The sequence below is a fragment of the Drosophila busckii genome, chromosome 3R, assembly GCF_011750605.1.
Source record: "Drosophila busckii strain San Diego stock center, stock number 13000-0081.31 chromosome 3R, ASM1175060v1, whole genome shotgun sequence".
In the NCBI taxonomy this organism is placed as follows: domain Eukaryota; kingdom Metazoa; phylum Arthropoda; class Insecta; order Diptera; family Drosophilidae; genus Drosophila; species Drosophila busckii.
Genome location: NC_046607.1, coordinates 5010534 through 5024392, shown reverse-complemented (window position 1 = coordinate 5024392; position 13859 = coordinate 5010534). Strand labels below are relative to the sequence as shown.

Sequence of the window (13859 nt, the reverse complement as noted above, 5' to 3'; positions counted from 1 at the left end):
TTTGCATGCACTAAATACAAAAGAAAATATTTTCTATGAAATATAATTTAATTGCTCAAGTGCTCCACACGCTACAAGTTTTGACTCCAAGCACATATACACACGGACACATTAGATACTTTTTAATACATATATATATATTTATTCGACAGAATCCTACTGTAGGCTTATAGCAACAAATTTGTATTTTGTAATCAACATATTTAGAACGTAATAAATTAATCAACACCCAGTGGCTTGTTTGTAAGTTTTAATATTTGTATTGTAAACTAAGCACGCAGCTTCTGAATGGTATTCTTGTAATCCTGCTCGACCAGCAAATACTCCTCCTGAAGCTGCTCCATGCGCTGTTTCATGTTGGGCAAACGTGCGCGCAGCATTTCCGTATCCATCTTATGACGCTCCATCTTTTGCAGATCCTTCAACTGCTTGTAGTATACAGCATTTAATCGCTTCTTCACATCTAAACGATACGACCTATAATCCTTCTCATCATGAACATTGGTATAATACAGTCTCAATAGCTCGTAAACCTTGCGCAACTGGCGAGGATTTAGCTTTAAGGTTTCACGCGCCTCGCGCACCATTTCCTTGTTGAAGCCTTTGAAAATCTCATCGCGTGTGAAGCATTTTAGTGGCAAACACAAACGAGCATCTACAAAGTTGCGCAAACGCTGGAAGTCATCCGATGGATCCTCGACTGTAATGTCTACAACATTCTTCTGCGACTGATAAAACTTATAGATAGTCTCGACCAGCTGTGTGGCTAATCCCAGCTTCTGGAATGTCGGAAGCACCAGCATTTGGCTTATGCGCGGTCTTTTGTTCTGTGGATAAGCGTAGTACTCATAGACTGTGGTGTAGCCAGCAGTGGCATATTGGTACTGACCATCTTTATTCTTATACTTCTCATAGCTGCAAGGTATTTGCTTAATAAAAATCGAAAACACAGATTTAACATTAAATATACTTACCAAATGAAATAACACCACTGTGCATCATCAGTGTCTATATAAGATGCAGCATCGACAAACCACAAGATAAACGTTTGTAAACGCGCAAAGAATTTGAGAAACGAAGACATTTTGTAATCACATTGATATATCTCAAATAAACGCTCGCTGCCATCTTCAGCGCGTTGCGTATACTCGCTTAACTTCTCACCAAATGGCTGAAACTTGTCAGCCTTATCGAGGGTTTTTAAAAACTCATCTAGATTAATAAAGTAACAGCCGTCTGGCAGACTCTGCGCTATGGTGGCTACAACGTCGTCAGCTTTGATTTCACCACCAGAAATTTCATTCACTCGCTTGTCGTACTCAATGCCCAGGTAAATGTGCAACGGACCTGCCGTATAGAGTACTCGGACATGCAGGCCCTCATAACCAAATATAGTCTCGGAGTCACCAAATATTTGATGAGCCATTGCTGGGTGAAATATCAAGGCATCATTGTGGATGTCTGCCTTGTCGCGTACTGCAAGGAGAATATTGTAATTGCTAAAACATATCATCTATAATGAAATAAACTATACTTACTCAGCTTGAACTCAACTGTTTCGAGTGCATCTAACACTAGATCCTGGTATTCCTCTATTTGTGCCATTGTAATGCCAAGTCCTAGTCTGAAAGCTTTCCCTTAAATTGGCGTCCAATATGTAAATATAATTTTACCGACGAAACAACAAACGCTTGCGACAGTGCGCAGGAAGTATACAACATATAAAGCAACTCTTTTCTATTTTTAAATACCTAGCAATCAATGTTTTTGATTTAACAATTGGCAATAATAAGTGTCTTGCAAAAATTTTTCGCGGCTAAACAAAGATGAAGCGCAAATAGTGATGGTACGATTAATCATATGATAAGCAATAGTCGATTATATTGTATCAATCGAAAAGGAGTGTTAAAAATGCTCGCCTATGACATTTCTCAACACAAAAAACAGGCGCAGCCAACTTAACTGAATCGTTTGTAAGCAGAATTTGTGCAACGAAAAATTTACCGCATTTGTTTGATTTTTGTTTTAAATCAACCAGTTTGAGTGAAAAACTCAAAAGACATTGTACAACAGACAACCAGTTGTGGTTTTCAAATAATTCACCTGCTTTAAACTTGCTTCACTAAGCGTAACGTAACAAAATGTAAGTAGCGGTAAAATTTGCATTGTCATAGTGTTCATACAAAAGTAACAACAACAATAATATCAACAAATATCCTTGCATTTATAGCTCACCATGGACACTTATTTGTTCGATGGAGGTCGCATTACCAAAATGGAGGTGGACTACGAGCCAGCATGTAATGAAAAAATTCCTCTTGCAAAGGAGCTGGCCAAAAAGAATCCAGACGCTTTTCACGAAGCCATTGAAATGATGTTGCAGCTGGAAAAACAAACACGTCTGGGAGCCGACATGGTCTCCTGCTCGCGTGTGTTGGTCGCTATTTGCCAGCTGTGCCTTGAGGCAGGCAACTGGAATGCCTTAAACGAGTATGTGTCTTTGTTGGTGCGTCGTCGCTCGCAGCTAAAGCAGGCGGTAGTGAAAATGATACAGGAATGCTACACATATGTAGACAAAACACCTGATAAGGAGACAAAGCTAAAGCTCATCGATACATTGCGCTCTGTGACCGAGGGTAAAATCTATGTTGAAATCGAACGCGCACGTCTGACTAAAATTCTAGCCGACATCAAAGAAGCTGATAATGATATTGCTGGTGCTGCAGCTGTCATGGAGGAATTACAGGTGGAGACTTATGGCTCTATGGATAAGCGTGAAAAAGTTGAGCTTATATTGGAGCAAATGCGCTTGTGTCTGTTAAAGGAAGACTATGTGTCGACGCAGATTATTGCCAAAAAGATAAGCATCAAGTTCTTTGATGATCCAGCACAGCATGATCTAAAGCTAAAGTTCTACAATCTGATGATTCACCTTAATCGCGATCAATCTTTTCTTAACACATCGCGTCATTATCAAGCTATTGCTGAGCCTCCGCGTAAAAAGGCACCTGCTGCTGTAGCAGAAACCAGCAGCGATGACAAAAAGAAAAGTGAGGAAAAGAAGAAAAAGGATGAGGATGAGAAAAAGGCAGAGGCAGTTGCTGTTCCAGAGCCTGAAATTGAGCTTACTGATGCGCAGAAAAAGGAGCTAACAGACAAACTAGTGTGCGCTGTTGTCTATTGCGTTCTGGCACCCTATGACAACGAACAGAGTGATATGATGGCACATCTGTCAAAGAACAAGAAACTAGAAGACGTTCCTGTTTACAAGTAACTTCAACTCGAAGCTTCAAACTAACTTCTATTACTAATTTTACCCTTTTTTCGTAGGGAAATACTGCGTCTATTTATGTCAAAGGAGCTTATTAATTTTGAATCATTCAATGCGGACTTTGGCATGGTTCTGGCCGAAAATGAGATGTTTAAGGACAGCACTAAGCATGGCAAGAAATGCGTAACTGAACTTAAAGATCGTCTAATAGAGCACGTAAGTTTTATATGTAATAATTGGTATCAGCAATATAATTCTAGATTTATTTTGTTCAATTTATAGAATATTCGCATAATTGCAATGTATTATTCGCGTCTGCATCTATCGCGCATGAGTGAGCTGCTGAATCTGCCCACAAGCCGTTGTGAGGAATATCTATCTAAGTTGGCAAACAGCGACACAATACGTGTGAAGATTGATCGACCAGCTGGGATTATATATTTTACCACTAAAAAGAGTGCATCCGATATACTTAACAATTGGGCAACGGACGTCAATCAGCTTATGTCATTGGTCAACAAGACATGTCATTTAATCAACAAGGAGGAATGCGTTTACTCAGTTATGTGTGCTGTCGAGGATTAGCTGCATTTAGTTTTTATTATTGTGTTTTCGATTTTGAAACGCCTGCCCTTACACATATATATACATTTACTGTAATACTACTAATCAACAACAAGATTGCGGTCTGTATTCATTGAATGAACTACAATTAAAAACCAAACACAATATTTAAATAAATTGCTTTTTTGTCAGAGTATCGATTTCACAATTTTTTGTAATCGTTCCAGCCCATATGCTCAGATGAACTAGTTCGTTTTGGCCTTCGGCTCTTTAGCAACTTTGCAAATATTAAGTAAATATTCAACATTTTCAATCTTTTTTTTTTGTTTAAACAATACAACAAAAAGCATTTGTTAAGAAATTATGCCTAAAGCTAATTGTAAATACTGGGATAAGTGCTACCAGCGTAACGAGGAACATTTAGAAAAATACAACCATCCCAGCCGGCAAAAGGAAACGGAAAAAATTGCGCCAAAACGAAAAGCCGAGGATAAGGAGGAACACGCAGAGGTCGCAAAAACAAATATCAGTACTGATAGCAATATGGAGGAAGCGGGTAACTTCGAAGCAGAAACAGCAGAGCTGCATAATGAGGCAATGAACAATATATCCGGCAAGAATTATATGGAAATGTTGGAGAAGCGTATTCGTCTTTCAGTGCAAAAGGAGTACGATAATCTTTGTGGGAGCAATGAGTTTATAAGGCACAAGTTTCTCGTAGAGATGCCCCCAGATTTCTACGAGTTTTGGGAATTTATTAATACGCTAAAAAAGGAGACCACAAAAGCAGCTGCATTGCAGCATATTGAAACTGTGTTTCAGCTGCAACTGGTGGGACCGTTTGAGTTTCTTGCTGGCAAATTTCATGCAGCTAAAATTGGTGAGCCTGGTGACTATTTGCGACACTGGCGTTTCTATTACGATCCGCCAGAGTTTCAAACTGTTTTTGTGCGTCGCGGCAGTGGTGTACACTATGGTTACTGGCGCGATATCCCACAGGACAAGGAAAAGCTTCTAATAGCTCGCAATGATGCAAGTGGCTGTGAGTTTGACTTTATAGCCGGCAACATATTTGATGCATTTCTCTACTACTTGGAACATGATTTCCCTGCTACACCATTCAATGCTGCGCAAGTGGCCGCCACTAAAAATCTAGTAAAGCAATATACAAGCGAAAAGTCCTTGGAACTGGGTCAACTTGAAAGCCTGCGCACTGACCGCAATAAGAATGTTGTAGCCAAGACATTGCACCGTGCAGGCATTGTGGTGCCCTTTGATCGTAAGACGCAGCAAGGTTATCGGCCGTTGCAGGTAAGCGATGCCGAGCTGAAGAAGATCTTAGCGCTGTTTGATCGCAAGGATCTTAAAAGTGACAGCGATACGGCCAAACAGGCTGTGCTTGAGAAGCTGCAGCCGATAGCCAATGCCGCAAATATAGCCGTAGATGAATGTGATTTTGGCAGTGCATTGGAGCTGGGTATTGATTTGTTTTGCAGCGGACACAAGGAACTCCACATGCTGGCCTCATCGTTGCTGGTGCCCGCCTATTCATTGTTAGCCAGGCCACAATTTATAGCCATTGCTAAAGCACACATGGAGCGACGCAACCGAGATAACAATCTTAGCATATTTGATATCTTAAATTAAGCTTAAAGCTACCAATATTTTTTACAATGTTTAATGCATGAATTATATGATACCGCAAATCCTTGGAATAATTATACATATACAAAACACCTTTAATGCAAATTTAGTTTATGTATACAAATAGGAGCTGTCCTTGGAACTGGGCACATAACGCTCGCTGCAAGTTACACCCAACTTTTGCAATAGCTGCAGCACTGCTTGAGCGGCAACTGCATCCAATGGCAACTTATCGGTGTAGATGACATACGAGCTAATGGGCAAATCCAGCTGATGGCGCCAACTGGCAACTGGAAAATATTATTATTAAATGAAAGGCAAGTCTTGCAACACCATTTTAGCTTACTGCCAGCTGTTACGCCTGCTATAAAGTTAGGTTCCTCTAGTTTTACTACATCTCTATCGCTCTTATTGCCACCAATACGGCACACAATGGAAACATCATCGCTAAATCTGTCGATTTCCTCACTCTTATACTCAACTTTGGGCTTGATCGTTATGGTCAACACCTTCTTTGCCAACTGTGCGTAGGGTAGAAGCAACTCTGTTATCTCGCCACTGTTGGAAAGATCCTCCTCCAGTGATGCCACCAACTGCCCTTTGGCGGCGTTCCAGTGTAAGGCGGATTTTTTTGATGGTATGCCGCATATGTGTTTTAGGCCAGTCAACAGTGCGTTATTGCAAAACTCTGAGATTTGTGGACCTTCAATAAGCACGAAAAGCTCGCTTTCTACAGGAAGCTCCTGTGCATCGCCTTCAGCATCAAATTGAAGCTTTAATCTTTAATACATTTGTTAGGGAATAGCTTATTGTATACTTGTTGATCACTTACTTCTCAGCCGGCTTTATGTTTTCAAACTCATCCTCCTCACAATCATCCCAAAAAGCACGCGAAGAAGGTATATTAAGTTCACCAAAACCACCTGGACAGCTCATTTTGTTTAATGTCTCTCAACTTCAAATTGATATAGGCAGGAAAAGCAATGTTCAATGTTAATTTTGTTCAAGTCATTTCAACGTATCGAGTGCCGATACCTTCCGAGCACAGAAAATCGATTTTGCCATAATTGGCAAAATCCCAACCATGCTCGATTCATTGCTGTTATCGAATGTAAACAAAAGAAATGGATACACAATTATATCAGGGCAATGGAATATTTCGAAATCAGCCCTCTTATAAAGTGTTTAACAAATCATTTGAAGATGCAGACGACACATTGTTCACCCAGCTTAACGAGTTGGATGTGGATGTGTATAAAGAGGAACAACAGACATTCGCCACAGAGTTCGAAGAATACTCAAGCCAATTTGCATGTCGAGATCCGCGCACGCAGCAGGTTGTAGAGCGATCAGTGTATGATCACACCACAGATAAACTGCCTTTTACATTTCCCAATAAACAACAATGCTATTCAACACTAAGTCGTGATGAGCAGGCTGCGTGCTTGCGCGTGTTGTTAGCCTGGCAGCAGAATACCGTAGTGCAGGAGGATGACTTTGTAATATGGCGTGTGACCAACAACAAGCGTTGCAAGGAGCAGGAATTAGTTCAAAAGCACATATTTGATTATGCCAATGCGGAGCAGGAACGCATCTATGCACCTATGCAGCAATTGGTGCTGCTCTACAGGCAATGGTTCCAACTGAGAACAGCACGATTGTTGAAACGATTACCCAATTTGAGCTACATTACACACACAGGCCTGCCACAGCTTAGCCAGTGCAAAGGTCTTAACACCCAAACGGCCAACATGGTCGATATAAAAGAGGTCTGTCGTTCAGGCCATGTGCCGTGTTGGCCCGAAGTGCGGATAAAACAAGAGGAACTAAGCACTTTGCGAATACGTTTGGAGCGCTATAGTAGTCAAGAGACTGAAACTGACATTGTACAAACAACTATAAGTAACGACCTGGAAAAACAGTTAGAAACAGCCCAAGAGAATGTCTATGTGTTACCCCTGGATGCCTTGTTGTTGCTATTAGCGCCAGGTGCCTATGTAGATTTACCTACGGAAATGCTGCTGCATATACGTGAGTTGGATGACAGTGACAACAAATGCATAGAGTTCCAGCAGCCCATGCCAGCGCGACACTGCGGCTGTCATACCAACAGTCGCATTCTTACAGAGGCCTACAACGCATACGCTTCAACACAATGGCCAAGATGTTCGCCGGAATGCGCTGTGCAGATTAATAACTCTTCCACACTTGCAGATTGTTCTCCTCCACAAACAGAACGTTTACGTGTCTACAAACTACAGCCTATAGATCAGCAGACTGAAACTAGAAGACAGCCGAAAAGCAACTTGTCATTGGTTAGCTGGCGACTCCAATGCGAAAATTCCACGGCAGGCTTACAACTCTACACAAGTCTGCCCATTACTGCAGTGATCCATAATTTAGCTCATCAACCATTAGGATGTCATTTCATCAAGCTGGAGAGCAAACCCGAATGCGGCTTGGAAGCTATGACAAAGATTGAGCTGCTGCGTGCTTGGCTGCAATTGAAGCTTCTTCGAACTGAGCTGGGGCACTGCACACGCATTGCACTGCAAGATTTTAGTCTGTTGCTGGAGCAGCCACTTAGTCTGTCTTCGCTGGAGCAACAACTGTTGGAATACCATCACATTAATTTACCACAGCTATTGGCTCAATTAGAGGAATTTCTCAAGATATTGAGCAGTATAGCGCCAGGCGAATATCTGTTGCGCTATACCCTCAAATACAAGGACAAGTTTCTACTTTGCCGTACAACTTCAGAGCCCGCAACTCAGTCCTTCAAGCTGCATGACCTTTTAACAGAGACAGTACCCAGCAAGCTGCAGTATCTAACACAAAGTTACTTGCCCATCTTGCCACAGCTTTGTAGTATTTGGCATGAGCAGCAGCAATTGCTACCCTGCGCCTTTCCACCCAAGAAAAAAGGTGTTAAATTGAAACCAAAAGTGGAGCCGCAACCCGAGTTGGTGCAGCGCACAAGTAAACCAAAGAACAAATCTACAACAAAGCGTAAGCTACACAAGATCAATCAAAAAAGAAGAAAACGAGCTGCACTCAAGGCACAGCAAGATGAGGACAAAAAGTTGGAACAAATTATGCATCTATAAATAATAATATATATATCTATAAATACAAGAAATTATATAAAGAAAATGTATTTCTTATGCTATTAATTTTGCTAAGAACTAATGCTTACAGCTCCCATTTCCCGTTCTATATTAGTTAGCTTTAACTCCTTGGGCATTTCATCTTCGTTTAGCTTGAGCGAGATGCCACGTGTCCAAAATAGAGTATCAGTTTGCTCAGGTAACTTTTGGTGGGGAAAGCTGTGCAATGATAAATCATTAAACACATTCTGTTGCTCGTAGTCATCCTCCAGTGTTATCTCTGTGCATTTTGGCGTTATGCGCGCTATCAGATCATCTGGGCTTTGTTTACTTTTTATTCTGTTGGTCACCAGTGAATCAAAACTGTTGGATATAAGCAGTACATTGGACAGATTATTAATGCTCCAATTGCTCCAGAGCACGTTGTGCATTAACGCATAGGGGCAGTGGGGCAGATAGTAGAGTGTTGGCAATGGTGCTTCATATTTGCCCACACAGTCCTCAGAAAGCACAGTGCATCCTAGACGTTGAAGTAACACCTTCTCGCTGTCACGAAATACGGGATCAAAGTAGAGTGCCTCTTTTATGTTGTGGTGGCGCTGTGCACTTATTATAAATGCTACCTGGTGCAGTGCTTGGTGGGTGCGTGTAAAAGGTCCCAAGCCCAGGCAAATTATGCGCTCTAGCGGTCGCTTCATCAAATTCAATTCCAGCTGTAGCGCATTCATAGATTGGATAAAATAATCACTTTGCGCCATCTCTGAAGACAGGCGCTCCAAGCGTCTGCCAGTAAACAAATAAGTCGTTGTTTTTATTTACACAATAAACACTTACAGGTGGAAACTATCCACATTTACTTCGGGGCAATCAGCTAGATAGTCGCTTTCTGACTTTTGATGCTTCCGCCGGCCAATGCATTTACGGGCTAACCATTGTTTGCGTGTAACCTGTTGAAACCCATCATCAGCCCCAGACATTTTAGCAAATTAACTTTATTTTGTTTCAATGTTTATCAAAGTAGTCGCTTTAATCTGAACAAGTTTAGTTGAACTGTTCAAATGAACAGTGCATTCAAATGATCTTATAGAAGTTCAGTGAGCTTGTTCGTTTAGGTCACAAAGCTAAAATCAGCTGTTTCGATTGTTTCTGTTTCTTGTATTATAACAAGATGAACGATCCAAACAAGGCAATCAGCGTTAATTTATCGTCGCTGTTGAGTTTAAAAGCAGAATTACTGCGTAAACAGCAAGAAGTCAAGGTGGCCAAGGCAACTAAAGCGACAGCGAAAGAATTTAAGCCCTCGAAAGTCAGCAGCGAAAAGGAAAAGTCGAGCACTAGCAAAGCGCGCAATTACCAAGAGATTGAAAGTCGCAGCGATGGTGCCAAGGTGTATGAAACGGAGGATTATGCGCAGCTCGACAAGTCGCGTCGTCTGCTGGAGGCAAAGAGCAAATTCTATGATCGCATGAGCCGCTCTGGCGGCACCCTTAATTCTGATGAGAATTGTCTGGTAATGTTCAATCGCAAGCGTCAAGACGAGCAGCCAGAACCAAGTTATGCTTTGCGTGAAAGACTCAGCAGTAGCAGTCACAGCGAGAACACGGATGGTGAGCTGGATGACGATGTGTGCAATGATGATGACGAAGTGGAGTATGTAGATTGCTTGGGACGTACGCGTAAATGTTTAAAAAAAGATCTTGCCGAGGCCAAGTCTCGGGACAAGAAGTTGGCAGATAGCATGCCTGAACGACTGGACCAAACGAAAGCTAATTGGATGATAGACACACAAGGCACGCTTAATAATCACAACAGCGATGATGATGAAGATAATGAGCCTAGCTATGGACCACGGCCCACAGAGAGTGTGTTCAGTGAGGCGCTGTCTACAATGACAAAGCATGATGAGCAACGCATGAACTGGGAACGCAAAGAGGCGGAGAATTTTGATAAGCCAGATGTACACTATCAGGATGTGTTCTTTGATGAAGCGCGCACGCATGGTGTGGGATACTATGCCTTCTCCACTGATGAGGCCGAGCGCAAAGAGCAACAGCGTGAGTTGGAAAAGGCGCGTCAGGCCACGCATGCAGAGCAAAAGCGACGCGATGAGCTGCGCGCTCAACGCGATAAGCTCGTAGCAGATCGCGTGCTGGCCGCAAAGAATCGCATTAGAGCACGCAATGGGCTGCCGCCAATTAGCAAGGAGGACTATGAACGTGAGCAACAGCAAAAACGCGACGAGGCAGCAGCCGAAGCAGCTGAACGGCAGCGTGAGCAAGCTGATAAGCAACAGAAGCTAGATGCGGAGCGTGCAGCCGACGAAGCTGAGCGAGAGCAACTACGTAAGGAATATGTGCGTGAGTGGGATAAGGACAAAGGCGACGATGCGAATAAGAAAGCCTACCTAGAACAAGAGCCAACTGAGTGGCAATATAAGGCCGAGCGCGAACCTATGTCTCAGGAGCAATGGAATGAGCGTCAACGCGCTCTTCGACAGCCAGAATTTGCACCAATGCCTGAGCCACAGTCAGAGCTAAAACGAACAAACTTTAGTAGCATGCCGCCCCCAGCAGCGTTTTTGCCTGGCAGCGAGCGTGAGTTTAATCCCTTTCATTCCACTAAACGGGAGAAACAGTTTCAGCGTCGTAACTACACAAAAGCCAGTGATGAAGAGGATGATTGTGAAGCTGCAGTTAGTACTCGTGGAGCCGCCATACCACCACCTGCCAATTTGGACACTGCATATAGCGGCCCAACAGCAACCAAAAGACCAAAATCACAAGACGAACTGGAACGTTCCATTGAGGCGGGTCTCAAGTTTTTGAGAGAGAACTGCGACAAAGGCGTGCTTGGCCACAAAGCTACCTGGACTGCTAAAGCAGATTATTAATGTCAAATAAATAGCTTAATTCTTTTATAATTTATTGCTTTGTGTAAACCAGTACTTTAGAAAAACACATTAGTATATACTACTTGTAATTAAGCCGCGACAAAGTTGTCTATTGTCTGGATCTATTTATAAACTATAATATTTTACACAACGCACTTTACACTTGTCAATTGCAATCATTGAGTTAAATTTAAACAATTTGGCATAGTTGGGAGTGTTGCTTTGTGGTTTTGTTTTGTTGCTAAACTAGCCTAAAAGAATCTCTACCGCTGCCTCGAAACTATAGTAGAATAATAGTCTAGCTAGATTTGAAAAGATTGCATTTTTTAAGCAAAACGATAATTTTATAGGGATCGCATTTAAGCAACTGACTTTAACTAAAGCATATCGCGATCGACCATATCAATGACTATCTCGGACATTTTCTGCCGGCACAAATCATTGGGCGGAAAATTAAGCATGGGCGCGCCTACATCCTCATCAAGTTCTTCGTTGCGGTTCAAGTACATGTCGGGTGCATCTTCGGAAGAGCACGTGCTAATGGGTATAATGTCCATGGCCAGGCCCAAGGCAAAGCGTCCATACGTTTTCAGTTCCTGCGCAAAGCTGTAGGTTGTAAAAAAAATTGCACATTAACATTTTATAATTATTGTTTCTAATTACCCAACTTACAGCTCTTGAAACTTTGCCAATGTATTACAATGTTCAGGTAAGCTGGTGCAAAGTATCTCCAGCCATTTGTACAATTCCTCCGTATAGATCTTGAGCAGTGATTGCAGCTGAGCATCTCGCATTTGCTTGGTAGTGCAACAGTACAGCAGATTGGCGATATCCAGCGCTATAGAGCTATAGCGTATCAGTTGAAAGTCAATGAGTGCCACCTCCATGACACGTTCCCTTTCATCTGGATCGTAGCGATACAGAAAATTGTTTACCCAGCAATCACCATGGCATATGGCAGACAAAGGCGACTCGGCACTGGCCAGCTCCACCATTTGCCCAAAGAAGGAGGTGCTCTCAGCAAAGCTGCACAGAGCTTGCATATACTTGGAGTTGGCGGGCAGCACATCAGATACCATCTTAATGGCATTCTTGGTGAGGCGCTCATAATAGTTCTTATACCAGCTGGTATTGGCCGTGCAGAAGATGCCTTCGCTGATAAGGCTACACATTTTGGCAAACGCCTGCGGATGCTCAAACTTGTAGGCCAAACTGAGCGCATGCAGTTGCGCCACTTGCAGCAGCACTGACTGCGTTTCCGACATGCTAAGGCCCTTATGGCGATCCGACATTTCAAAGCCGCGCACACGCAGGTCCTCTACAAAACAGATAGGATAGTTTGATTAAGCGAACGTTGAAGCTAACTTGACTACTTACCCATAATAAGCAAGTCCTGTCGGGCTGTGTAACACTTTGGTATGGAGTTGAACAAAGTCTGCTCCAATCCAGTTTTAGCGGCTTGAAATTTAACCAACTCGGGCATTATTGAGGTATAAAATTCCACTTCGTTGCTGCAAAAAAATAAGCATTTAATTTAATTTCAATATGTGCTATAAAATATATTTACCGAAAGAGCTTATCGCTTTTGTATGCCTCGCGCTGCACAACGCTCTCTGGCAGGACTTTGCATATCACATTTTGTTCCCATTTGTGCTCGCTGCCATCCAAACTGCGCCGCTTCCCACTCAAGCAAATGCGATATAAGGCGGCTGTATAGTTATCGCCGCGGTCGGAGCCCAGTGCTAACTGCATTTAAAATAAGCATGTTTAAGTATTTATGTAATGTGGTCTTGCTCTCTCTCTCTCTCTCTCTCTCTTTCACACACACACACACGCACCTCGAATTTATCAATTTGCACATGCGGTTCCACCCGCTTGAATATTTCCTGGAACGTTTCTAATGTTAACACCTTTTTATTTTCATTAGCCGCTCCGGCTGCTGTGCCTGTCCCCGTTGTTGTTGTATTTGCTGCTGTTTTCGGCGTTTCAGTTATGCCCATTTTTTGCCTGCGTTTTTACTATTCGAAATTTCGTCAGTTTAACAGCCAAAGTGGAAGCAGCGGCGGCTACTAAATTAGTTTAATTTTCTATATGTTTGATTTAATACAACTTTGGTTACTTAAAATCAGTTATTTTTGTTTTAATTCCGCTTAAAATTACACACGTATTCACTTTTGCTTTGGGGCGTTTATTCATCGATTTTGCTAACACATGTTTGGCATTTCGTCCTGTGTTTCATTCTCTACAGCGCATAGCATGTCAACCCTGGCAGAAAGCTCAAAGCGCGGTAAAATTCAAAAAAATCAAAATGGCGTGCCTATTCAAGCTGCGAGGATGTTGAGTAAGCATTGCAGGAAATTAGTTGAAGTACAAACTTCTGCTG

The 13859-nt window shown here is 42.3% G+C and overlaps 8 protein-coding genes across 9 annotated transcripts; 4 read left to right on the top strand and 4 right to left on the bottom strand.

Moving 5' to 3' along the window:
* Positions 1 to 2: 2 nt before the first annotated feature.
* Positions 3 to 1810, bottom strand: LOC108604308 (histone acetyltransferase type B catalytic subunit). The gene is made up of 3 exons (XM_017993728.2): positions 1539 to 1810; positions 975 to 1476; positions 3 to 915 (listed from the first exon to the last, which is right to left on the bottom strand). Exons 1-3 carry the CDS (start codon positions 1603 to 1605, stop codon positions 270 to 272), a joined length of 1215 nt encoding a protein of 404 aa, XP_017849217.1. The 5' UTR covers positions 1606 to 1810; the 3' UTR covers positions 3 to 269.
* A 161-nt stretch (positions 1811 to 1971) lies between these two features.
* Positions 1972 to 3952, top strand: LOC108601836 (26S proteasome non-ATPase regulatory subunit 12). The gene is made up of 4 exons (XM_017989779.2): positions 1972 to 2143; positions 2231 to 3270; positions 3331 to 3487; positions 3554 to 3952. Exons 2-4 carry the CDS (start codon positions 2237 to 2239, stop codon positions 3854 to 3856), a joined length of 1494 nt encoding a protein of 497 aa, XP_017845268.1. The 5' UTR covers positions 1972 to 2143; positions 2231 to 2236; the 3' UTR covers positions 3857 to 3952.
* Positions 3953 to 4123: 171 nt separating this feature from the next.
* LOC108601785 (histone PARylation factor 1-like) lies at positions 4124 to 5578 on the top strand. Its single transcript, XM_017989711.2, has one exon. The coding sequence runs from the start codon at positions 4199 to 4201 to the stop codon at positions 5480 to 5482; it is 1284 nt and encodes a 427-aa protein (XP_017845200.1). The 5' UTR covers positions 4124 to 4198; the 3' UTR covers positions 5483 to 5578.
* On the bottom strand, positions 5504 to 6488 carry LOC108601786. Its single transcript, XM_017989712.2, has 3 exons — positions 6312 to 6488; positions 5826 to 6259; positions 5504 to 5769 (listed from the first exon to the last, which is right to left on the bottom strand). The coding sequence occupies exons 1-3, from the start codon at positions 6413 to 6415 to the stop codon at positions 5591 to 5593; spliced, it is 717 nt and encodes a 238-aa protein (XP_017845201.1). The 5' UTR covers positions 6416 to 6488; the 3' UTR covers positions 5504 to 5590.
* Positions 6489 to 6602: 114 nt separating this feature from the next.
* Positions 6603 to 8601, top strand: LOC108601449 (little elongation complex subunit 2). Its single transcript, XM_017989347.2, has one exon. The coding sequence runs from the start codon at positions 6604 to 6606 to the stop codon at positions 8584 to 8586; it is 1983 nt and encodes a 660-aa protein (XP_017844836.1). The 5' UTR covers position 6603; the 3' UTR covers positions 8587 to 8601.
* A 56-nt stretch (positions 8602 to 8657) lies between these two features.
* LOC108601450 (SRR1-like protein) lies at positions 8658 to 9587 on the bottom strand. Its single transcript, XM_017989348.1, has 2 exons — positions 9421 to 9587; positions 8658 to 9369 (listed from the first exon to the last, which is right to left on the bottom strand). The coding sequence occupies exons 1-2, from the start codon at positions 9561 to 9563 to the stop codon at positions 8658 to 8660; spliced, it is 855 nt and encodes a 284-aa protein (XP_017844837.1). The 5' UTR covers positions 9564 to 9587.
* A 102-nt stretch (positions 9588 to 9689) lies between these two features.
* On the top strand, positions 9690 to 11495 carry LOC108604540 (coiled-coil domain-containing protein 174). The gene has a single exon (XM_017994058.1). It carries the CDS (start codon positions 9755 to 9757, stop codon positions 11474 to 11476), a length of 1722 nt encoding a protein of 573 aa, XP_017849547.1. The 5' UTR covers positions 9690 to 9754; the 3' UTR covers positions 11477 to 11495.
* A 335-nt stretch (positions 11496 to 11830) lies between these two features.
* On the bottom strand, positions 11831 to 13814 carry LOC108604541. 2 transcript variants are annotated; one of them, XM_017994059.2, is made up of 5 exons: positions 13315 to 13814; positions 13044 to 13222; positions 12854 to 12987; positions 12149 to 12794; positions 11831 to 12082 (listed from the first exon to the last, which is right to left on the bottom strand). In XM_017994059.2, exons 1-5 carry the CDS (start codon positions 13474 to 13476, stop codon positions 11854 to 11856), a joined length of 1350 nt encoding a protein of 449 aa, XP_017849548.1. In that variant the 5' UTR covers positions 13477 to 13814; the 3' UTR covers positions 11831 to 11853. The 2 variants fall into 2 exon arrangements, with proteins under 2 accessions (XP_017849548.1, XP_017849549.1); XM_017994060.2 differs by having other exon boundaries at positions 13387 to 13814.
* Positions 13815 to 13859: the final 45 nt, after the last annotated feature.